The sequence below is a fragment of the Vipera ursinii genome, assembly GCF_947247035.1.
Source record: "Vipera ursinii genome assembly, chromosome: 2".
NCBI classification, from domain to species: Eukaryota; Metazoa; Chordata; class Lepidosauria; order Squamata; family Viperidae; genus Vipera; species Vipera ursinii.
The window spans coordinates 139,285,675-139,312,067 of NC_139513.1; the positions used below are offsets into that span (position 1 = coordinate 139,285,675).

The 26,393-nt window shown below is 41.7% G+C and overlaps 1 protein-coding gene across 6 annotated transcripts in view; it reads right to left on the reverse strand.

Moving 5' to 3' along the window:
- Window positions 1-26,393, reverse strand: part of LIMA1 (LIM domain and actin binding 1) — a 70,115-nt gene that overhangs the window by 37,223 nt on the left and 6,499 nt on the right. For 4 of the 6 annotated variants that reach the window (XM_083351799.1, XM_083351797.1, XM_083351796.1 and 1 more), the window contains exons 2-3: window positions 9,596-9,732; window positions 4,241-4,286 (exon numbers count right to left, since the gene is read on the reverse strand). In XM_083351799.1, coding sequence (XP_083207925.1) covers window positions 4,241-4,286; window positions 9,596-9,714 — 165 coding nt within the window. In that variant the 5' untranslated portion in view covers window positions 9,715-9,732. Of the gene's footprint in view, window positions 1-4,240; window positions 4,287-9,595; window positions 9,757-26,393 lie in introns of those variants that run through there. The other 2 variants (XM_083351798.1, XM_083351795.1) reach the window with 2 other exon arrangements.

A 26,393-nucleotide genomic window follows, 5' to 3' on the forward strand; every position in this document is an offset into this window, starting at 1 on the left:
TTTATATTATTATTATTATTATTATTATTATTATTATTATTATTATTATTATTATTATTATTATTATTATTATTATTATCATCCTGACTTCACAATTGGGGGTTTTCAGGTGCAAGTTGTTTTGATGTATGCCTAAGGGCTCCTATCTGTGGACAGGGAAGTACAATTTGAAGGCAGTGAATGCTGGTCCAAAAATAGAAATATATTCTGCCTTGTGCTTCAAAAGGTGATTTAAGCTCTCACTGCACAAAATTCTTGACTCACCCTGATTCCCGGCTCCTGAGAATACAGTCTGCAGTAGCAGAAATTTGGAAGGCCAAATGTTTGCTATAGGGAACACAGGGAAATGTTACTGATTTGCTTATATCTGTGAAGAAGGTATTTATAGTGGACCCCAAAACAGGACAAGACAGTTAATAGTAAGTCAGTACTGACTGGCTGACAATTCCTTATGTTAAACTAGAGGTCCCCAACTCCTAGTCCGTGGACCAGCACCGGTCCACAGCATGCACAAAGAAGTGAAGCCCCATCCGCGGGATGCAGCCAACACATGAAACCATGCCTCCTCCAGTCCACGGAAAAAGCTCTCTCCATGGAATTGGTCCCTGGTCCCTGGTGCCACTATGGGGCACTATGTTTGGGGCCACTATGTTAAACTATAACTAATCAGAATGGTATTCTGAATACAACTGGCACTGAAGTTTCTGTTCACAGAAACAAACTTTGGAACCAAAATATAAATTAGAAAATGAAGCTAAAATCCTCCTGGCATGTTTTATTCCCAGAAGCAGAACCAGGCATTATATCTGCATTAGTAACATTATCTGTCACCAAGGCCATTTTTCCAATGGATGGTTAAAGTACTATCCATAAGTTCTTAACTTGGTTGAATATTTGCTACACCTAGTGCTGTTTCTTTTCTTACCTCTGTTGCCATTAAGTGGTCATTTATAGTGCACGGGGCAGGTTGAGAAAAAGGAATGCATAATTCCTTTGCTTCCGTTTCCCTTCCTTCCCACCCAACAGCAGGAGCCACAGGGAAAATACCCTCCCCCCCCCGTTTTTCTCTTTCATGTAGTATGAGAGTTGGGGAGGGGCTACTCCAGCAGTTTGCCTTTGGTCAGAACTCCTTCCAGCTTAAGGCAAAGGGTTTAGGTGGATGGGTTCATAGAGAGCCTGGCTAACAGTTGAGTGGTACAGGATAGGAGTTGTGTATTGAAGCCAAAGAGAAAGTTGGTTCTCCCGCTGCACCATACTGCCTCCCATTACCAGTTAGCTGTTAGTTAGGTTCCTAATTAGGCTCCCTTCAAAGATGAGTTTAAGTAAATGGAGATGAGGCTGTAGAGAAAGCAAGAGAGAAAGAACAGGCTCTCTGCCTTCCCCTGTACTGCATAGACCTCTTGGTGCCAGTTGGGTGTCAGCTGGGCTGTTCCCTCTTTTAAGTCAGATCTACAAACAGAGACAACCTGGCCTTGGGAAGAGCTATGCCTGCAGCAGCCTAAAGTGGCCAATAGGTGCCAGGCTAATTCCACCCTCTAAGAAATCACCACCCGAATGCTTAATAGAACAATATCAGAGCACAACTATGGTAAAGCTGCCATGGGTTATTGACTACTTAAGAGGAAAACACAAGTTTAATACAAGAATCACTAAGGATACCTTTAATTATGCTGCTTCCAGGAATGTGTTGGGACATTATAATGACATGGCAAAACCAACCAACCAACCCGTATTTACTTAATTCATATTGTCATGAGGAAAAATTAGGAAAAATTCTAAGCAGAATGACTTCACACCTACATAGATGAAAAGTACGAACTTTACATCCCAGAATAAAACTTGGGCTATCTTGTGCCACTGGAAGGCTGTTATAAAGCTTTCTTTTTTGCAAATGCTTTTGCTATGTCAAATGTCCTATACTAAAATTTGGAGTTAATGATTAGAGAAGTGAATAGCCTGTACCTCAGGACAAATCAGAAGCAGCTTCAAATAGTCTTAAGGCCAGATCCAACTTTCTTCATGCTGGAGCAGGAGGCAAAGGAAGATGCTATTGTTCTCATTCTCCAACACCACATGCATTTCTGGATGTCTTTCCTTTCCGACATGCAGCGCAAGATCTACAAAGGGATGTGCTATACAGCATGAGCCTAGGCTTAGCACACTGGGCAAAAACCAGTCAATTGTGGTTTATTCAGTTAAGAATGTGTAAAGAATCCATGGCTTTGTACAATATGTGAATTCATCTACTGTCTCTTTATCTTATTTTTGTGGGCTTCACTAGAAGGATATGTGTTTAAAAGGCTTAAAAATTATTGTTTGCTTTTTATAGAACAAAAAACAGAGAGAGAGACTGTACTCAATTAATACACACAACTGGGTCCAAAATCTTGGTCATTGAACAAAGCCATCATTAATCAAGATGTGGTGGTTTCTCTTAATGATGCAATCCTGGCCTTCTGGGTTGGGGATGTTAAGCAATCTCGGGCATTGTTAAGTGGAGTTGATTTCCAGGTAAGGAGTGCAGGGTGGCTCAGGAAAGTGGGAGAGACGCTGGGAGGCTCTGTTCAGTACCTAAAAATCCTCTCTGCCAAAATCCAAGCAGGATGTTCAGCCACTGAGTAAAAAGACACTTGTGTGTCGCCTGTACTGGGCCTCCTCCACCTGCCTGGAACATCCTCCATGCCTTACCTTACCAGGCTGCCACTCAGTTTTCTGTTTGGATTTCAGTTCCCTCTTGTCTCTGGGGGATGACTGAAAGAGTTCCCTGCCAAAGGATTTCACCTCCTCTCTGTGCATGGAAGGAATCTGATTTCAGCTCTGTTTCTGCACCTTGCCAAAGGAGTTTAGCTCCCCTTAGCAAGAAGCTCTTTCAGACAATCCCCAGACAAGAAAGAGTCTTCTTGATAAAAGCGGAAGCCCCTTGTAGTCTTCCCTGCTGGCTTCCCCCACTGACTTTCTGCAGAGAAGGTTGCAAATGGCAATCACATAATTGTGAGTGCTTGGCAGGCAATCATAAGTGCAGACAGATTGCCAAGAATCCAGATCACAATCACATGACTGTTCAATGTTTTGGGATGGCAGGAAGTGCTTTATGGGCTATAAAGCACCCTTTCTCAGACCATTGCAATTCTGGACTGTTGTTAAACAAACAGTTGTAATTCAAGGACTACCCATAGTAACAAAGGATTACAATATTCTGATCATATTAATTTGTAATTCTAGTCCTGAAATTTTCCAAGATGTGAGGGAGGGGGGAAGCTTAGGTGGAATTATGATGTTCCCATTTCAGAACTGAAGCTTTGAGTCCAAAACAGTATCTGATAACAAAAAAATCTCTTAACAGCTGGAAAGTATTACTTGGAATAGCAAAGATGTTATTTTGGAAAGCAATGGCATGTTAGCTTTAATTTTTTCTTCAGACCTGCTACTTTGACAAATAAAATTTTTATTTTTTTTAATTTTAATTCCATTTATATCCCGCCCTTCTCCGAAGACTCAGGGCGGCTTTCAAGCTTAGCAGTAGCCTTCATTCTATGTATATGCCTGCTTATTAGGGCTTTCACACAAACCCGAAACGGCATTATTACAAAGTCAGCTTATTGCCCCCAACAATCTGGGTCCTCATTTTACCTACCTTGGAAGGATGGAAAGTATAGATAATCAAGAACCAAGATCAACCTTATTTACACAAATATAAGGAATCAGCTAAAAAAAAATAACATAAGCAAAGAGGCAGAATTAGGCAGACACCTTTTATCTAAATTTGAAAGTTAGCATTACAACTGCATAAAAGCTGAACATAGCAGCCTAACATGCTTTGAATTTAGGAAAAACAAATTAACGTCTCAGAAGTTTCAAGTGTCAGGAAACTTACCTTGATTTTCTCATTAGTTAACCCTCGTGAAGACAAGAAACTGGGTCATAGCAAAGTCTAAACCAGGGTGGTGAACTGTGGCCCTTTTATCTGTGGACTTCAACTCTCAGAATTTCTGAGCAAGCATAGCTGGCTCAGGAATTCTGGGAGTTGAAGTCCACAAGTCATAAAAGTGCCACAGTTCCCCACCCCTGTTCTAAACTAAGGCCTACAGCTAAGAACATTTCTCAGAGTCAGCATTGGAAGAGGAGACAGAGGAAATCTTTTGAGGAACTTCAAGAATAACTGCTAGAGGGGATTAAAAAACTGAGATGTTATTAAGCTGTCATGCTACTACTGAATTCATAACAATTTTAAAATACTTACACTTCTTTTTTTCTCCCCAGCAGCTTCCTCAGCTGCCTTCTGGTATCTTTACAGCAAAAGATAGGAAAAAAAATTATTCCAACCACTAAATTTTTCAATGATACGTATACAAAATTTCAACAAACTAATTGTTTTTTTTTTAAAAAAATAGTAAGCTATAAGTAATTGATATCACAGTTTAGAACAGACATGTCAAACACAAGGATCCGGCCCGCAAAGTGGTTTCATGTGGCCCGTGAAGCCACCCTGGAAACAGTGAGGGAACGGCCCCCACTGCCTTGGCCCTGGCCCAGAGACCCTCCTTCTGCCAGAGACCCTCAGATCTGTCCCACTCCTGCCCAGGCCCCCATAGGCACCCTTGATGCGAATGATGTAGAGCTGGCCACGCCCACCCAGTAGGCCATACACACTCTAGCCACGCCCACCCAGTAGGCCACGCCCACCCAGGCCATACCCACCCGGCCCCCTGAGGGCAACCGCAATGTTGATGCGGCCCTCAATGAAATTGAGTTTGACACCCCTGGTTTAGAAGAAACGGGGAACAAAAAATGTGATCTTATGAAAAAAACAAAACAGGAAAGTCCTATGCAAAACCAAACAAAATATGTATTTTAAAGTGCCACATGTGACAGATGTATTGTAATATAAACTTTTACCAGCTACAGATCATTTTGCGAAATGCAAAAGTACTAATTTCATGCAGCCAGATAAATCCATTTGTAAACCCACAGAAAGAAAGGAAATTGTAATCCAGCTGCACTAATACTTCATGCCTCTCTCTGATAAAATAGGACAAAATCCATCAAGTTTATCCCACAATAAGTGATCTTTTAAAGATAAATAAAAATTGCATAACATTTTTAGTAAAAGATTAACAAGGATATCTATTGCCCAATTAGTTTACACCATAGCATTAGCTATCTATAATTATTTAAACTATTTAATTTTTGAAGCTTCTGGTGCTCTGAGGCCTCTGACGAGGAAGTATTGAAAGCCTTCAAGCAAGAAGATTATTTCAAGATGACTCTTTCCACGTTTACATACCAAGCAGCAATTGCAGAACAAGTTAAAACCAGCAGGTGAGATAATAGTAAACCTGAGGCGAGTCACTGCTCTTGAAAAGGCTGATCACCACACCCATGACTCAGGCTGATCTGATACCCTTTGTCCTACACTTTGCAATTATGCCACCTCTTCAGCAGCCTCCAGATTCAGATTCTAATACTAATTATAAATCTTTTTCCTTCCGAATAAAAAAATATATATAGGGAAAAATCAGAATACAACAGAATTCAAGTTCCTTTCCTGGCAAAACAGATTAGATCAAAAGATGCCCACAGAATATAGTCACTTGATACTCCAGTGAAATATGGAATGTAAATGGGGATTCTTTCTCACATATTGCTGAAATTTCTACCAAATGAATTAACGTAACAAACATGAGAGCAGCTTTTATTTTTTTTCAGATGAACATGCCAGATTTTGATCTAGGATAGCAGACTGGCCTCTCTGCTTTGTAAACCATAGTTTATGCCTCAGCATGTTATATAACCAACTTAATTGTGGAAACTATTGGTTCATTGAACAAATCAGAATCTAGCAATTTCTCTGTGAGCTGATGCAATCTTTGGCTGTAGAATGTGGATTTAAAACATTTTTAGTAAGAACTCCCAGATCAGCCTACTGTTTAACAACAACAACAACCCCATCTGTCTTCAAGTTTATTGTTAAAAAAAATTAAAGTCTTACATCAGTCCAGCCACTTTTTGCATCTGATGAACCAAGCTGCAATTCACAAAAGCTTATGCCTTTTGTTGCAACAGACAACATGGCTCTTCTTCTACATAATTAAAAAGTAAACTCACTTTCAGATTATACTTAATTCCTGATGCCTTCACAAATGCACTCATGTAGGTAAAGAATAAAGTATTTTGCTATGCCTTCTTATGGAATTTTTGGTTTTACTTCCTACTTTAGCTTACAACACTGGGATCCAAGGATTAACTGACACTGATTGGTTTTTAAAGGTCGGTCAGAGTGCTGCTAGCAGTACTTACAGTGGGAAGGGAAGGGCAGGAAAAGAAATGAGAAAAGGCAATACAAGTATAATCTGTTCTCTCTCTGACCTGGCTGCTGTTAGAATGATCAAATGAGGATCAGATGACCCATCCCTGCCCTGGAAGTTCTCACACGGTCTCACAGGGTACATATAGCTGATCATTTACTGATCATGTGCAGTTACTATTGTGATGGGGGGAAAAATAACTTTACAACTAATACTTACATTTATGACCTTGGCCTGTCTGTAAAGCAAAGGATCCTGAACTACGATCGTAAATACTTTCATGATTTCACTTAGTGACCACTTTGCTTAACAACTGAGTCCCCAGTTCTAATTTTGGCAATACCTATACAGAGTTTGGAGCCCTCATATACAGCCTCCACATAACTGAAACAGTCAGAAGAAAAAGCAGCTCCACGTTGTCTCCTGCTTTAGGAATAAATAAAGGCAAGGCTGTCTCCCTTACTGAAAACTACATTTATTATTTATTCCAGAGAAAGAGACTTGTAGGATTTTCTGCCTTCGATGTCAGAATAATTTGGCCAGTAATTTGGCACCATAATCCTCAAATTTACAATTTTAAATCGTAATTCTACTTCAGGCAGCATTTCACCTTGGACTGGATTAGTCTGTAGCTCAACTGAAGCAAATGCAGAAATTACTTAAGGGTTTATATGCCACTCCTGTAGGTGCACACTTTTCAGAGTAGCTTTTAATAATTAAAACACTAGAAAAATGCAGTAACATTCTGTTAAAGTAACAAAACATTGAACAGGAAAACATTTAGCAGGATATGTTTGACTGATTCAGTAGTTTCCTGTTGGAATAACAATTTTATAATATTGTAGAACAGAGCAAAATGTGGTTGGGGGCACCATGGAAACCAAATGGTGAAACAAATGTCGGTATGACTTGTTCCCATCCTTACAATCTGCACAAAATATGCTAGTTCTCACTATATTGCATCTTCTTAAAGTTTCTTTCCGATGCTCTGAAAATATGTGATGAACCTTCTCTCCGCCTTCGTACTAATCTGCAGTCAACTCTTTTAATAAGCAAATTCAAAGCTAAAACATTTATACGCAGAAGTGACTTATTACACTAGCACTTTGGGTTTGTCATTAAAATGTCTTAATGGGGTTAATTTGTCCAAAACATGGTTTAATGGTGTGTATGAGCCAGCCACCTTCTTGTCAAATTATACAGTGATGGAGCACTTTTTTTTTTTAATTTAAGGAAGGCACACATAATTTTAAACAAGGCTCTTTCTTGCAGCCATCCAGCAAGCTGATAGGGCCTAGAAGTATTCTTGGAAATAAAAGTGATGTTCGAAGCTGTCAGTTGTCAGATACTAATTTCATTTTTTAAAATTAAACTAAATTCATTTTAAAAAATCATTGGGACAAAAAGCTTGGAAGGCACTGAAGAGGTATCTGGGTGGACATTGGAACTTCTGGAACTACCCTTGTAGGATCTTTTTGTCAAGAATTAAGAAATCAGTCCATCAATTACAGCAGCCTCTACATATGCATGTACTTCCCTGCTGAAGCTGTTGGATGTTGAGGATATTCAGAGTGTGACATTTACTGGTCCATCTTGAACAAGTTCAGGGATAGTCAGTTCTAATTTCAGCCTGTGGAGGAGGTGCTGCTATGCTAGTGGCAGGTAAAATTGCTGAAAGATTGGATTACAACAGTCAGGCCTTTTCAATTCTGTCTGTCTTCTTTGGAAATTTTAAACTGAACTATGCTCACTTGTGCTCTCTTTGTCTCTCGCAAGAATTCAGGGAAGGCATTTCCTGAAAACACTTAAGGCAGAATATGCTGCCAATTGTGGCTCTTTCTTTCCTTGGTTACAATGACGTTTTACTTTCCTAAGAACAAAAATACAGTTTTCTCAAACCCCTGCCTTTCTTTCTGCAAAGGAACATAATTGTCCAATACATAAGAAATGTGATTCAAAAACCTTATGTTAACTCAAATTTAGTGTCCTGTGTAAACCAATAACCCAAAATTACAGATGTAGTGCCACCACAGAAATTGGAGCACAGACCAGCTAGAAAGCAACAAAATACATCTGACTAAAAACTATAATTACATATATAAAGTGCAGCAAACTATGGTTTGATGGGGCATCTGAACCGAGCAGCCAAAATCTCCAAGGTACACTAGTTGCCACCACCATATTCAACCCCTCAAAAACAGAGGCCAGCAGCTCAGAGAATCTGCATAATTCCAAGAAAAGATCCTTAAATCTCTAGGCCCATCATTCCATTTGTTCCTTATCAGCTCAAGCTTTCTCTATTTTCTTGAACCCTAGTATCTACGTATTCATCACCTTTTAACTATATACCTAATAATAAATTTTTAAAAGAAAGCAAATTCCTGAAAAATACATAGCAAAATACTTTCCATTTTAAATATTCATTCCTATACCAGGCTAATGATGATTCCATTAGCTAAGCCAGGGAATATGCAATGCAGTGCCAGTAGACCCAACATGTCAGACATTTCCCTTGCTGATCCTGGCCTCAAGACATTAGGGGAATTTACACAAAAAATAAACACAAAAACAATAAATGCTACAAAGTGCCAGATAGGATTATTCTTATAGAAAATGTCTTGGGGGTGTCCATGTTTGCTTTCTAAGCATTCTTAGGAAATAAAAAGTATGGGTAATTTAATTTAATGTTTTGTTTAAAAATGTGCGGCTTGGCCAGAAAAAAAGAAAAGAAAAAAATAATATTGGTTAAAGAGTATTCAGGGAAGGAGTAGTTACTTATTGTGAGCTGAAATGGAAAGGATTTTGTTCTTTTGCTGATACACAGACATACATATTACTTACTCAATCCCCTTCCACACCTCCACTCCAAGGCTGAAAATTCCCATTAAAAAGCTCTGATATTTATCAATTTGCATCTAATGTGGACATTCCTAATTACAACACAATGTATTAGGCTAATAAAGGACTTTTAAGGTAAACAATGCCTCAGAGTCACTTGAAAAGCCCATACATCGGAAACCTGAGACATAATTTTGGAGTATTAATTGTAAAAAGGACTAAAGTTCTGCGTGTGAATGTATGCCTTCTCTATATTTATTAAATATCTTTAGAGAAATTGATATTGAGCACAAAGTTTTACTGCAGCTCAACTCACTACTGCTGCGAGTTTGGAAAAAACCTGCTACATCAAGTCTTAAAACATGGAGTCTAAAGTAAGGGCTATATGTATCTGAAAAAATAACTTTATTTGATAAATAACATCACAACCTGAAAATCCCAACAGAACTTACTTGGAAAACCTCTGTAGGAGAGCTGACGATGTGTTCACATTGACGAGAGACAGTTCTTTGGCAGTTATCCTCAGAGAATGTGAAGCCCATTGCCTTCGGTTAAATGGAGATGGTTCCATTCTGAAATGCAGTAATGCCTATCGGAGAATGAAAATGACAAACTATTTTTATATAGAAATACTCTCCATCCCATTGTCTTTGAGTGACAGTATTTCCCCACTTTTAAAAAGCCCTTTCATGCTAGACCTCAAGAAGATCAGAATATTCAACTTTCTGTTTAAATTTTAAGAAACCATTCTCTAGAAATATTTGTTTCTGATCCTCTAGATCAGGGGTGTCAAACTCAATTTCATTGAGGCCCACATCAGCATTGTGGTTGCCCTCAGAGGGCCGGGTGGGTATAGTCAGGGTGGGTGCGGCCTACTGGGTGGGCGCAGCTGGAGTGCGTATGGCCTACTGGGTGGGCATGGCCAGCTCTACATCATTGGCATCAAGGGTGCCTATGGGGGTCTGGGCAGGAGTGGGACAGATCTGGGGGTCTCTGGCAGAAGGAGGGTCTCTGGGCCAGGGCCAAGGCAGTGGGGGCCGTTCCCTCACTGTTTCCAGGATGGCTTCGGGGGCCACATGAATCCACTTTGTGGGCCGGATCTGGCCCCGGGCCTTGTGTTTGACATGTCTGCTCTAGATAGCATAGATTACAACAGCCACAGTTTCCAGCCAGTATTGCCCTGGAAGTTATCAATTTGGGAAAAGTTAATCTCGCTCACTCAAGCTACTCCAATAAAATAAGCTGCACCTCATGAAAACAACTGCTGTGAATAAAATTGTTAGTCTGAAAATATGTTACTAGATTTTCTGAATCCTAGATCAGTCTGTAAAACAATGTTTTTATAGTAAAATATGTTAATTCATTAGGTACATTTTAATGACCGATATATCAGTACATTAATATCAACACATTGTCACTAATATATAATGCCAATAAGTCTATAATGTCATGGTAGAGTGATCATGTGTGGCTATATATTATTATTTGGATGACTGGAGTATGTGAGACCAATTCAAAATAAGCAGCAGAAGCAAAAAATATTTGTTCAGGAAATTGTCAGCTCAATGACAACTCTAAAGAAAACACAGTGAGATACAGAATATATCAGTCTCACAACAAAAGAAGCCTTTCAAAACAACAGATAGTTTCCATATAAAGGCAATGGCACTCCACTGGAAAGTACCAGGAGGTATGAGAACGCACCTAAGATGTGATTTGTCAAACTTAAAAGGTTTTAACATGTAGGCGTACTTTGGAGTTATCTCAGACTACCACAGTTGACATTTTGCCTTTGTTCTTCTGGAACACAAGGTTAGCCTATTCATATAGACTTTGAGTTGTACAGTTATGCATGGATGAGAAATTCATAAGTGAAGAACTTGTACAGCTTATCACTGTTTGTGTCAGACCTGGGTTTTTTTAAGGAACAAACTGCATTGAAGGTACTTTCCATCTTCAAAAGATCTTCAACAAACACAATGGGTTTTTGAATATGCATCTACATAACCTGTCTTTCACCCTCATTCTCCTCACCCCATTCCAATTTAAATTCTACATCAGTCTAGCCACTCCATGTATTGTAAAGGATGAACTGCAGCTTACAAAACTTTTCAATAATGTTGGTTAGTTGGAAAATGTGCTACTAGTACCCTGATTTTTTTCCAACCTCAGTATAACATTCTTGGGTATAATTTTGCAATAAAACCTCTTTTCTGGTACTGGACTGTCATCCATATAAGTAAGCAAATGCATTAAAATGCCCTTTTCTGCATACCTTTAAAAATCAGCCTAAATACACGAAAAAGACTGCAGTTAAGAAACTTAAGAAAACCCATTACCAAATCTTCTTTGCAAGATTTACATAGAAGGTTCATTATAAGTAACATGTTAGTTTTAAAGAAAGAAGTTCAAGGCAAAAAGTGTAACACTTAAAACCAGAGCAACTGAATATATTTATGAGTAGTTCAGCCATTCTGCACTGCCAATAGTTGCTCTTCTGGAGTAATCTGTTACTAGCAAATTATTATAACTGCACAAAATTGTTATGGAAAATTGAAAAATCAGTTCTAAAGAGGCAGATTTTAGCAGGGCAGATATCACTGACTGTTCTCATTCTTTGTTTTGTCTTTCTACAACTCCTATCATCTTCTCAAGCTGAAAATTAGGATAGATAGGCTAACTTCACACCAACCTTATGAGATAGCGACAATGAAAAAAACCCAACAACGTATACACTCCCCAAGTCCCTGTCATAGTTAAGCAGACACTGTATTTGAATAACAGTTGTCCTGTGTCCAAAGCACTCATTCCATCACATTGGCTAAATGTTATGTGATGATACTAAATCCTGGAATTTAGGTGAAAACTGAAAAGTCCGAGTAGATAGTGTGAGCAGTTTCTTCCATGTGCAATGAATAGAATGTCACATAGCATTATCCATGTCGGCAAGTTAGAAAGCATGACACACACTGCATGAAGTAATACTTTACATTTCAGAGAATGTTGTTTCCCCTGAATGATAACGTATCATTTTATCAACATATGGGGAAAAGATATAGGGCTTAACCTCCAAGTGATGCTAAAAGTACTCCAAACCACTACAACTTGTATGTCTAATGAGTTAAACAGAAACAAATGTTTTTAAAAAGCTATTAAGGCCTATGATCAAAGGGCATTTCAGGAAATAAGGCAATCACTGGTGGGGATGACAGGTGGGGTCAGAGCCCAGATTCAAATCCTTTCTTCACTGTGAAACTTATTAGGAAATCTTAGTCAATTACTTTTTTTTTTATTGAAAAGTTTTAACATACAATTTTTCCCTTAAAAATCCCCCCTCCCCCTCCCTTCTCCCTCCCCCCCTTCCTCTCCCCCCTCCCCCCCTCCCCCCCCACTTCCCAGAGCTAAGTACAAGGTATATATATAAAAAAACAATCATAAACAACCATATACTAACAACCATAAACTCTAAAATCTATCACTCTCTAGCTTATATAGGATAAAACAAACCTTAGTAATATTAAATATATATAAAAAAACTAAGATAGAAAAAGAAAAAAAGAAAGAAGACTTATTCAAATACTACATGAAACTTCTTAACCCTATACTTATTCTGGATAAACTCAATCCATTTTCTCCCTTCCATAATATAACGTTCTTGCAAGTAATCTTTCAAATAGGCCAAAATCTTCGCCATTTCAACCAGGTCAGAATCCTCTAAAGTCCACTCTTCTATGGTTCCTCTTTCTTCCAGTACTGACCTATCAAAAGTCTTACTGCCGTAATTAAATTCAACATCAACTTAGTGTCCACAACTATAGCATCTGTAATTATTCCCAACAAAAAAAAAAAGTTGCAGACAAAACTTTAACCTCCGTTTAAAAATCTTCTGTATGTTCCACCAGACTTTTATCCAAAAAGCCTTAACCTTTTTACAAGTCCACCATATATGAAAATATATTGCGTCTTCATCACCGCACCTCCAACATTTAGGCTAATAATTCAGATACATACTTAGCTTTTTAAGATCTAAATGCCATCTATAAAACATTTTGTAAAAATTCTCTCTTAGATTTCAAGCTTGTGTAAATTTTACATTCCTCACCCAAATCTTTTCCCACCTCCCACTGCTTGGCTGTAAGTACGTTGTGAAAGTTCCATAGACTTCTGCTGATCTTGTTCTTTTATCTTTTTTGATCGTTTTAAAGCAGCACGCGTCACCCTCTGTTCTCTGGGATCATCCAAAGAAGTAGTAACTTGATCTCCTCCAGCACCATTCTCCTTTGTCTGTCCATCTTCAGCCTCTTGATGTTCTCCTTCTCCAGATCCCTTTGCAACTTCCAGAAGTGTTAATGGGGTTGCTTTTAAAACATTATTGTAAAAATCACGCGCTTGCATCACAGTAACCAGACGGTACCTTTTACCTTCATGCATCACCATCAACCCAGCTGGGATCTCCCATCTGAACCTTATATCTCGTTGCTTGAGCTCTTGCACAAGAAATGTAAAATCCTTCCTTCTCCTTAAAATCTTTGGAGGAATTTCTTTTAGAACCAGAACTTCTTGATCAGCAATCACAACTTTAGTATCATAGGCAGCTTGTATAACTTCATCTCTAATTTCCCTTTTTGCAAAATAAACCACCACATCTCTAGGCAACTTTCTCTGTCTAGCAATCCATGAGTTCACACGAAACACTTTATCCATGCCTCCTTTTATTTCAGATGCTGGCTGATTCAATACCACTTCGAAAGCCTCAGAAACCAGCTGCTTTAGATCTTCCTTAATATTCTCCTTTAAACCTCTGATTCTAATGGCAAACTGCATCTGGAAATATTGAGCAAGACTCAATTCTCTATCCATTTTGTCTCTTAAATCTTCATTCTCCAATACTTTTGCTTCTAATATGGCATTCTTTTGAGTCAAATCTTCCACTTTTTCCTCCAAATCTTCCACACTTTCAGCCACTTTATACACTGAAGACAAAATGTCTACCTTCATCACACTGAACTTCTGTTCCATCCTCTCCTCCATTCTCTCCTCCAACTTCTCCAATTTCTCCTCCATCTGTGCAAATTTATCACCCATTGATTCCAAAATTACCTGGGTATGTTTTTCAAGAGCATCTTGTAAATCCTTCGATGTCAATACATCAGGAGGATGCAATGCCTGCAATGATGATTGTTGCACCGGAGAAGTTCCAGCACTCCGAAGAGTTTTAGGGGGAGGTTTAGCCGCCATCTTTTACTTTCAATTGTGACGCACTTTCACTTTAAGTTTAAAAAGTCCATCAAGCTCGAGAGTAAAATAAAATAATCCTCTTCACCTTTTCCTCTTGTACCGCTCTGCCTGCTCTTTTTATTCCATAGTCCTTCCTTCAGGCAGGGGTGGTCGCAGACGCCTGGCTCTGCTCCAAGAAATCAGGAGCAGAGGCGCTGGCCAGCTGGGAGCGACCCAGGCTACGGGGGAGTTCAATCCTTCAGCCGCCCAAGCTACAAGCTCAGGCGGCCCCAGAGAACTCGACCCCTACCTGGGGCCTCACCCCCTCCTCTTCTCCCGAGGAGGGGGCTTCAAATTCGCCCGAACAGCTGATCGGCGCTGTTTCGGGCGAAAATCACTCAGCTGAGCCGCGGGCAGCCCGGGAAGGCTGTCTCCGGCGCCGCGCAGCCACCGGAAGTCCGAAATCTTAGTCAATTACTATCCACCAAACAAACTTACAGAAATACCTATCCAATGCTCTACTAAGCCATAAAATATGTATAGATATGCAGATAGCCAAGCTAAATGCAAGTTATTTAATAATAATAAACTATGATTTGTTGGGCTGTATTTATTCATGCTACCAAATTGTATATGCTTCTTTATGGCTTAACATACTGTATTTTCTGAAACCAGATCTTGTGGTCATAAAAACAATGTGTAACCTAAATGTGTGGCATGAACCCAGTCAACTAACTTGGTTAGGCGATCCATGGCATAATATGTTACCATCACCCATAACCCGCAATTGACACAAAATGATGGTTTTGCTCAATAAACAAACTAAGCACAAGCAAACTACAATGTGACTTAATGTGATGATTTGATTCACACAAGAGAGATATAACGGTTTTAATTTATTCTTGTAGTTTTTCAACCATATTTATGCTTTAAAATGTTGTGCTAAGGTAGCTATAAAGCTACCATAAGGATTAAAAAAGGGCAAGAAAATTGTAAATACGCTTCGAAGAATATAAAAGGTGATGTAATAAAATAAATAATGCAGGCCTTGTCTTCAGGCAATTGATGAGAAGGCTGTTTTTTCCTGTCCTTAGCTTCCTCAGGAATTCCAAGGGGAAAAAAATTACAGAGAGGGAGAAGGGACATAATTCCTTTTTTTTGACTTCTTGTTTTAAGCATTCCTGTCTAGGAACTTGTAATCAACCAGCATTGCTGTAGCAAACGAATCTCATGAAGTAGCTCCAGCTTCAGACACAGATGCTGAAGTCCAACAAGAGAAAGACACAGCACACAGGAAGTTCGGAAACTGGTTCTTCCACTCTGCTTAGTGAGGAAAATGAACCAACAGTAGAAACCTGGAAGAAGTCCTATCCCCCTGGGTAGAGACTGGCAGAAGGAATAGATCAGGGGGTCTTCAAACTTGGCCCTTTTATGACACGCTGGCTGAGGAATTCTGGGAGTTGAAGTCCACAAGTCATAAAACGGCCAAGTCTGATGACCCCTGGAATAGACTGTCTATTCTCCGACATAACAGGAACAGGAAAATGTGGCAATTATCGAGTATGTGCATTTGCAAATATAGGAGACCTAGTGAAGCATACTGAAAGCAAAATGAGCTATTCAAACTCTCTTCAGGGAACTGAAGTTGTTGCTTCTAACGAGTCCACTGGATGGAGATAAGGCAAAAACTAGGCTGCAGAATGTAAAAACGGTCACCCCATTCAAGTAGCTATCATGAGAAGGGGCGGATATTCATATAAGAAGTCTGAAACATCAACCTGCACACAGGTTCTTGATAGAAAATTTAGAACAGTAAGTTTTTATTTGTGATTTAAACCCTTTGTACTGCATTATGTAACAGTACTTAGCATCAGCACTCTTCTAAACAAAATTACATTTTTTTAAAGTGTAAAGAGCAGGCTTTAATTTTGACATTCCTTTAAACTTTGGTGGTGTTACTTCCTTTGCTGTTTCTTAATCTGAAATATATCTTGCATCATTATTACTTATTTCTATTTGTGCACTTAATAATCATATAGTAATATATTAAAACTGTTCGGCCCCTTCATTATACTCGCCTTTCCAGCCGAGTATAATCTCGAGGAAGGTCCCATCTATTGGGATCCTGAGAGATGGCCGGGCACGGCTATGGGCCTCCGACGTAAACCTAACAGGAGGTCCTTGATTTGTTTTTTGTCAAAATTTTTTTGGGGGTTAGGGAGGAGGGAGGGTTCTTTTTTTGGTTGTTTGGACGAGGGGGGCAGTCCAACTACCTTTGTTCAGGCTAGTGCTGAGGCTGATCGCGGAGGGGAGGAGCGGGGGTCGGCTGCTTCTGGGGCTCCAGGGCCAGTCGTGGGATTGTCCATTCCCACGACGATAGGGAATGGCAGCAGGTGTAGGAACAGAGGGCCGTATCGGTCTCAGGGAAGGCCTCTCCGCTGCTTACAAGCGGTGAGGCACTCCGACCCTCTGGTTCCGCCCCGAGGTCCCGGGAGTGAGGATGTGCAGCCTCCTGAGCTCCGGCTGGTGTATTTGAATGCCAGGTCGGTCGTTAATAAGGCTCCTCTCGTTCGAGACTTGGTCGAGGGTGAGCAGGCTGACCTGGCTTGCATCACGGAGACCTGGTTGGGCCCAGAGGGCGGTGTTCCTCTGGTTGATCTTTGCCCACCAGGTTTCCGGGTGCTGCACCGGCCTCGGGCTCAGGGTAGGGGTGGGGGAGTGGCTGTTGTTGTGAGGGAGACCTTGTGTCCGCGGGAGGCCACCGTTCCCCAGACAGTCGGTTGTGAGTCTCTCTTTTTGAGATGCGGCCCTGGTGCGCAGTTGGGCTTGCTGCTGGTGTACCTTTCGCCTAGTCACGCAGCAGCAGCCCTGCCTGAGCTGCTTGATGTCCTCTCTGGGCTGGTGGTTGAGTTCCCGAAACTTATAGTTTTGGGGGACTTTAACCTACCATCGCTGGGAGGATCATCTGAGTTGGCTCGGGAGTTCATGGCTTCCATGACGGCCATGGACCTGACGCAAGTAATTACGGGACCGACTCATGAAGGAGGCCACACCCTTGACCTTGTTTTCTTGTCTGGACGGTGGTTAGATGATCTTGGTGGGGGCTCTCCAATTATTATGCCCCTGTCATGGACCGATCATCATCTCCTGCGGCTGGTCTTCCGTTTTGCCACCCCCCGCCGTGGGTGTTTGGAACCACTCAAATGGTACCGCCCCAGACGCTTAATGGATCCCCAGAGGTTCCAGGCGGCGCTGGGGTCCCCACCTGCCTCCCTCGCTCACAGCTCGGCCGAGGCCTTAGTGGAAGCCTGGGAAAGGACGGCCACTGAGACCCTTGACCGAGTTGTACCCTTGCGGCCCCTGACCCGGTGCAGATCCCGCCGGGCTCCATGGTTTTCTGCGGAGCTCCGGGAGATGAAGCGTCGGAGACGGGGCCTAGAGAGCGGTTGGAGGTCCAGCCGATCCGAACCCGACCGATTGCGACTAAGAGCCTATATTAGGTCTTATCTCGCTGCAATTAGGGAGGCGAGGTCCAACCACTTCGCCACCCTTATTGCGTCCGCAGATAATCGCCCGACTGCCCTGTTTAGGGTGACTCGCTCCCTCCTAAATCAGGAGGTGAGGGAGGATCCCTTGCAGGGACGTGCCGAGGAGTTTAACCAACATCTGTCGGACAAAATCGCTCGGATTCGGACCGGTTTGGACTCTGACTGGGCAGAGTCTGACGATCAGGACACGGGTGGTCTTGTCGATATCATCTGGGAGGAGTTTGATTCTGTGACTCCGGAGGAAGTGGACAGGATCATGGGGAGGCTGAGCACCACCACATGTTTACTGGACCCGTGCCCTTCCTGGCTGGTTTATGCAGCCCGGGAGAGGACACGCAGCTGGTTCCAGGCAGTTATATCGGCTTCTTTGAGTGAGGGTATCTTCCCCGCCGTCTTGAAGGAGGCAGTGGTGAGGCCTCTCCTCAAGAAGCCTGCCCTGGACCCGGCTGTATTGAACAACTTTCGTCCTGTCTCCAACCTTCGCTTTCTTGCGAAGGTTGTTGAGAGTGTGGTGGCGCATCAGCTCCCTCTGGTCCTGGATGAAGCGGATTATCTAGACCCGTACCAATCGGGTTTCAGGCCCGGGCACAGCACGGAGACGGCATTGGTCGCGCTGGTGAATGATCTCTGGAGGGCTCGGGACAGGGGGCATTCCTCTGTCCTAGTCCTATTAGACCTCTCGGCGGCTTTCGATACCATCGACCATGGTATCTTGCTGCGGCGTCTCAGGGGATTGGGAGTGGGAGGCACAGTTTTACAGTGGTTCTCCTCCTATCTCTTGGGACGTTCGCAGTCGGTGTTGGCAGGGGGGCAGAGGTCGACCGCGAGGTCTCTCATTTGTGGAGTTCCTCAGGGGTCGGTCCTCTCGCCTCTCCTGTTCAACATCTACATGAAGCCGCTGGGTGAGATCATTCGTGGCTTTGGAGTTGGGTATCATCAGTACGCTGATGATACCCAACTTTTCTTTTCGACCCCAAACCACCCCAGTGATGCCCTCGACGTGATGTCCCGTTGCCTGGAGGCGGTTCGGGTCTGGATGGGGAGGAACAGACTCCAGCTCAACCCCGACAAGACTGAGTGGCTTTGCATACCTTCATCCCGGGTTTATTCGGACATTCCACCTCTAGCTATGGGGGGTGAATTATTACCCCCCGTAGATAGGGCTCGCAACTTGGGGGTCCTCCTAGATTCACGGCTCACCTTGGAAGATCATATAGGAGCCGTGACTAGGGGGGCCTTCGCACAGGTTCGCCTGGTGCGTCAGTTGCGGCCCTATCTTAGCCGGGATGATCTATGCACGGTCACTCATGCGCTCGTGTCCTCTCGTCTGGACTACTGCAACGCTCTCTACATGGGGCTGCCCTTGAGGACCACTCGGAAGCTCCAACTGGTACAGAATGCAGCCGCGAGAGTGGTGTTGGGAGTCTCCCGATACTCCCACGTTACACCTCTGCTCCGTGAGCTGCATTGGTTGCCAGTTGTCTTCCGGGTGAGATTCAAGGTACTGGTAACGGTATTCAAAGCACTCCATGGCATGGGGCCGGAGTACCTCAGGGAACATCTGCTGCCGGCATCAAGCTCCCTGCGCCCTGTGCGTTCCCACAGAGAGGGCCTCCTCAGGGTGCCACCGATCAGAGAATGTCGATTGGTGGTCCCCAGGGGGAGATCCTTCTCTGTGGGCGCTCCGGAGCTGTGGAATCAGCTACCGGTAGAGCTCCGGACGGCGCCCGATCTTCGCTCCTTTCGCCGTGATCTCAAGACATTTCTGTTTGTACAAGCCGGCCTAGCCTGAGGGGGAGTGTTGGGGTTGTTTTATCTTTCGTTTTTTAATTTTTCTGGGGGTTTTTAGCGTTGTATTTATATTGTTTTTAACTAGGGCAATTGTTTAATCTTTTTTTAATGTTTGTATTTGCTATTTTATTCTGCCCTGTGAACCGCCCTGAGTCCTCAGGGAGAAGGGCGGTATATAAATGTTATTAAATTAAATTAAATTAAATTAGATTAGATTGTGGGCAGGCATAAAGAGTGCAAAGGAAATGCTATCTTCCGAAATGGGGTAGTATCTGTATATACATCTACTGTAACTGTGTAAGGTGATCTCTGACTCAGGAAGATTCAAATTCTCTTTCAAAGTAAGTTGTGTCACAACATAACCCATTCAATTTGTAAGCCATTCCTGATGCACTGGAAACCTAATCCACTTTTCCTTTATTTTGTCTTCCCGAATGGCAGATTGCTTTCAGGAGCTCACTACAAGCAAGCATGAAATGTGAGCTGGGAGGCAGGATGCTTTGCAAACACTTAAGTCTCTCCGATGAAAGAGAAAAGCAGAAGAACGGCACACCGGAACGCAGGCTCCACTCCATAAGGAGTCACAAGAGAAGAAATAAAGTCGGCATCCTAAAATTGCAGAGAAGGTGGAATTTTGGGAGTGTCTGCCATGTTCCAGTAAAGATTAATGTCACGTGACTCCGAGGTCCCTTCCAACACTGTTATTCTGACTGATGGGGGTGTTTGCAAAATACACCAAGTAAAGACTCTATGTGGTAGCATTACTACTTCTTCTCTGGATATAAAGTATCTCTCATCTTTGAAATGAGGCAGGAGAAATTGGAAAGGTATGAGATACAGTAATTCGGATTCGAGGCAGGAAAGGTCTTTCCGAGAGGGCTTGGGTGCACTCTGCTTCCATAAGAACACGTGTTTTTTTTTTCTCCTTAGGATTGGGTGGTAGCTCTGCAGTCTCACAGCAATATGGTTTTGAGTTAAGGATGCCCAGACAGCATGCAGCAAATTGTCACACACTCTTGCCTCCTGCTCGATTCAGATACACATTTTCCAGGAACCCTGAGGCTACCAGGTAAGCCAAGAAAAGGGGTAGCTTCTTTAATGCAATGACAACCTCTAGAGTAAGCATGCCCACAGCCCTTCCAAAGCAGTTTTTGCTTCAGATCTGAATACGGTAGCTGCACATTTTGTTTTCAAAAGACGGGATAGGAGCCTGCAATGGTTAAATCACGTATTCCTAATATTGAAGAACTGTATGAATTGAGCTCACCTTTACCAGACACCTTCACTTACCCACCTTGGATTTAGCATGTGGCGCAACCGGAATGGGACAATTTGCCACAGCCAACTTGCTGCCGGCCAATTCAACAATTCAATTTAATTATTTAAAAAGAATTTTAAAACTTATTTTAATTTTTGTCATTCACATTTCATTTTGTCCCTTCTTTTGCATCCTTTCTTTAATAATTATATTCCACCATTTCTTTAATATTAGTATAACTCTTGTCCCATGGCAAGTTGTCCCATGGCTAGTTGGCCGTGGCAAGTTGTCCTAGAGGCCCTGGGGCAACTGTATAATTTTGCCTATTCATCCAAAAGTGATTTGAGAAGGAAATCTAGGGGAAAGCTCTTGGTGTTCTATTTTTCTCTCTCCAGGATTTGGCTTTAGGAACACCCCAGATTTATGGAATCTCTTCCTTTGATGTCAGTTTGTACTCCAATCCACAGCTCTAGAAACCCAGTACAAAATTGTGTGCATTTCACTGAACACGAAAACCTCTAGCAAACCCTTGTGTAAATAAATTGCTGCAGTTCAAAATGTTTGTGAAACATTTTTCTAAAATGAAGCTAAGCAGATCCCAGGAAGTGTTTGTTCACCAGCACTCCCTTGGTCCCTCTCACCTTACCTGCTATTAAGAGTGCTATTTAATATACACTTTATAAAGGTGAAGTGCCATAGTCACACATTAACTCAAGATTAAAAGTACAAATTTCTTCCTTGCAATGTTAATTTATAGGGCTGAGTATGCTTCAGGATGATTCACAAAAAATACTTCAGTCCTTATGCAAGCACAGCTATTAATTAAGGCAGCCTGATGTTTTTCAGCCTTCCATAGCCTTCCACAGAAATTTGAAAGAAAGCTACCATTGCTTTAGGGAATCAATTCAGTGTGCTGTAATGATGCTGTACTTTTCTGCAAGGTCAGAAAGAAGCCTGAAAAAAACCAGGTTGCTTTACAAGGAGAAGACAGGTATTATCATTCACACATTCATGGTTGTGAATGATAATTTCTTCCGAATAATTTGAATCTTGCACAGCCTTACTGATTTATGCACCCTTCTGATTTTAATAATCTTTTGCTAGAGTACCACCGTGAATGCAAAGTTTTAACAGCTAAGAGCAACGTAGATGCCAAGATGAGAACTGATTAAATATGGATTTCTGTGGAACGTATTTCAATTATTATCTTTCAGCTTTAGGTTATATTTCTTTATACTATGTTCTGCACATACTACCCAGGGTTTCATATCAAATTCTACAGTGGCCAGCAAGGACAAAAACGACTTAATGAGATATTACCCAGGAATACACCCCCACACACCCCACCCATTCCCTAGCTAACATATGTCCGCCCCAAAATAATACACGTGTTAATTTTAAGGGAAAATTATGGTATCCACAAGGGCAACACTTTCAGTAAAGGTATAGAAATTTTGCAACATTTCAATAGTGCCTTGTACTTTTTCATCAAACAAGTTACTGAAAGGCAAGAAGGAAGGAGGGTATAGTAGTGACTAATTTTTGACGAAAATGTGTATTTTCATAGATGTTGTTGAAAGGCTGTTCCCCAGAGCTATTTTCATTCCACTAAGCTTAAAAATAATTTTCTGAACAGCATGTCTTCACTACCAAATGATGGCACATTCCCTTCAACTGACTAACACGGATCAGATCAGAAAAAATCCGTATCCAGAGCAGACATGTCCAACTCACTACGTCACGTGACATCGCACAACGTATTGGGATGGTTTTGCCATTGCCGGCAATGGGGTGGGCACGGCTTCCATGTGATGCATCCGGCCCACGGGCCACCCCTGATCTAGAGGGAGACCTCTTCAACTCATTCCACCTTTCCTTGATTTTTTTACAGGTGATTTGAAAGGAAGAACCCTGGTAATTGTCAGGGACAATGCCAGGCTATTCCTCTCTTTAATTTTAGAAGACCAGTGGGTGGAAATGTAACATTAAAAAGAGTTTATCAGGTAGAGAGAGGATAGAAAGTCAAAGAGCTGAGTGTTTCTATCAGTGGGAAACTGCCCACCCCCAAAGATCTAAGGCTGATGCTGCAAATTGGGTTCACACCAATTTCATTTGAACTACAGCAGCAGCAGCTAATTTATAGATGCAGGCTTTCTTGGCCAATGTCAAACTGATATTCCAATGTTTTGCCAGCAGCTGTGGCTGGCATCTTCAGAGTTGAAATTGATCTGCTCTCTAGCCCGCTTCTTGGCAGCTCACTTTCACCTCTGAAGATGCCAACCGCAGCTGCTGGCATAACATCAAGTTACCAGATAATTAAGCCACAGACTATTAGTTTGGAAACTCATCAACACTGGAAGAATGTAAGCTATTCTGCTGTTACCCAAAATGAAGATGTGATGTTTTAAGGGGGTTCATAGCCAATCGAAGAGCACACAATCACTACAGGTGGAGCAGCCATAAGGGTAATGTATGCTCTCCTCTGCAGGAGCACACCTTTCCTCCTTTTCATAAAGATAGGGCTGATGAGACTTCAACCGTCACAACTGTTCCTACAGAATAGCATTTGCCAACTAAATGAGTGGTTCTCCACCTCAAACTCTTTATCAAGGCACTTCCAGGCTTGGTTCAGGACATTAAGTGTTTAGTGTAGTTAATGTTTACATGGGAACATTCATCCGTAAAGCAAACATTACCTAACTAGGTTGGTTGTACCTTTCGCTACTGAAACTGAAGCTTCAGAATGGGTAGGTTTTATGACACCAATGTAATTTTTATAAATCCTGATGTAAAACATGACAAAGACTGTGATTCAAAAATTTGGTTTTCTTTCTTGAAATTGAGCACAGAAAGATTTAAAGAAGCAGATTGCCAGTGTCCTCAGAGCTACACACAAACGTGAATGGCATGTTTTAATGACATGCTATTAGAATAGTCACCAAATTTTGCCACTTCACTGAATCTAGGCTATTTTAACCAGCTTCTATGGCAAAATTCACTCTTAGTAAAACAGTTAAGAAAACAAGATAATAAAGAAAGCAGCTCTGCATGAAATTTGGCAAGTTAAGTAACCAATCCTCCTCCTCCCTCTGAGCCAAGTCCAGTCTTCTCTGTAAAATCATGCCAGGCAAAAACTCTTTGCTATTTATTTTATTTATTTATTTAAGCCTAAAGAACCAAGCACAATGTGTCTCTCCGGCCCTAATAGTGCACTGTACAAACACCCTTTTCATGCATGCTTGTACTTTTGTCAAAAGAACAAAGATTTTAATCTACATGACAAGAATCATTAGTTACCGTATTCCACCATTAGTTATTCTATAACGTGTTAATAGATATTACATAAGACCTGTCCTGTTATAGACTGGCTAGAATCCAACCATTTATATGAAATTTAGTAACATACATTATATACCTATGATTCCAAAATAGTTATGAAAGCATGAGGCCAGAGACACCTAAGAGTATACGGATGTAACAACAGGCATATCCATTGCAAGTAAAGGCGAACCTTTTAGAGACCAAATGCCCAAACTGCAACCCAAAACCCACTTAAGTATTGTTGGGTGCCGGGTGGGCATGGCCCATTGTTTGGGCGTGGCCATTGGGTGGGCGTGGCCACAGTGGTAAGGCAGACTTGGTGGGACTAAAAAGTTCAATCAATCAATTCCAATTATGTGAGATCTTTTTTCCCCCCGCGAGTTGAAACTGATTGATTGAACCTTTTTTTTGCACACAGCGGTGGAGGCCTAAAGCGAAAAGGTTTTTATAAAACCCAGCAGAAGGCCTAGGACTGGGGCGATGACACACGTGCCCACAGAGGGCTCTGCATGCCATCTGTGGCACATGTGCCATAGGTTCACCACCACAGGCATATCATTAAACATAAGACAGCTATGCTGGCTCAGATCACAGGATCATGTTCTACAACCACTTTCTATAAAATTCAATCCAACCAGAGGTTAGCCTATTGCTAAGCACTCAGTACAAAAACAGGATAAAAATGGCACATCCATTTAATAGTTCTGAATGTATAATTTTTATTTATTTATTCATTAAATTTGTTATACCCACCAACTTCACTAAAAGTGATTCTGGGGGATACACAACAATCAGATAAAAGTTAAAGTGTACCATGCCCAAAATGCAGCCATGTTAAGAAGGCTTCTGATATAATGAATACATCAAAAGATTTATCTCAGGTTCTGCTAACTATTGTTTTAAAAATTAAAAATTACTTCCTGAACTTTCTCTTTAAATGCAAGACTACAACTTGTTGCTTTTGTAGATTTTGCTAAGTAAATATGCAGACAGAGAATTCTAAAGTGCAATTATTCTTCCTTAGAAACCCTCAGATCAATCAAATCAAACTTTTATTATGGTCAAAGGTTAGCGTAAGGTGGGTTGGATGCAAATAATTAAACATCATAAAATAGATCAGAATTTTAAAAATCACGTCAAAACTAAAAATATAGAAACAAAAGTCTTAAAAATCTAATAAGGAATAAAAACAGTGGATAGGAATAAAAGAGCATGACAAGCTAAATCTATCACAATACAAATCACTTTAAAACAAACAAATTAGATGCTCATTAAAGCCGGTTTGTGGCACAGGTCATCTTCTGACATATTTTAAGTACAGCTGGCAGAACCTGGCAATATTGTATGTTGTAGCAGGGTTAGTATCTGAAAGCACAGAGAGGAAGAAGTAAAAGCCTTAGAAACCGGGTTATGGTAATGGAAAAACCTATTAGCTCCTGAAAAAGAGGTCAAGAAACTGTCACATTACCCTTCTTCAAAGTTACTCATTCCTGGATAAGGGAGGAACTTGTACAGAATATTCCAAGGTTACTCCAAAATGAATAGAGAAGATAATCAGAGCAGAGGTGCCATTTGCACACAAATCTATAGAATCCTGTCAACCTACCTTATCAATTACAATCTGCTTAGCCAGAATATGCAAATAATAATAATAATGATGATGATGACGATGATGTTGGAAGGGACCTTGGAGCTCATCTAATCCAACCCCCTGTTCAGGCAGGAAACCCTATACCAGTGATGGTGAACCTTTTAGAGACCGAATGCCCAAACCGCAACCCCAAAGCCACTTATTTATTGCAAAGTGCCAGGGTCACATAAGCATTGTGGTGCCCTCGGGGGGGGAGGCGCCTCTGTCACGCAAAAACCGGGGGCACAAAAATGGGCCACTGTGCTGCAAGGCACAAAAACGGCCGCTGCTGTGCCACAGGGTGCAGATAAAAGGTGCTGCACCACGCAAGAATGGGGCAGGCACTAGCCCCGCCCCATTTGCAGCCCGTGTGTGCTCATGGCCCCGTGTGCTATGCACACAAGTAAAATGCTTCCCCCTCCCAGTCCACCAATCGACAATGGTTGGTGACCTCTGCTCTACCACCTCTACTCGGCCACTTTGCC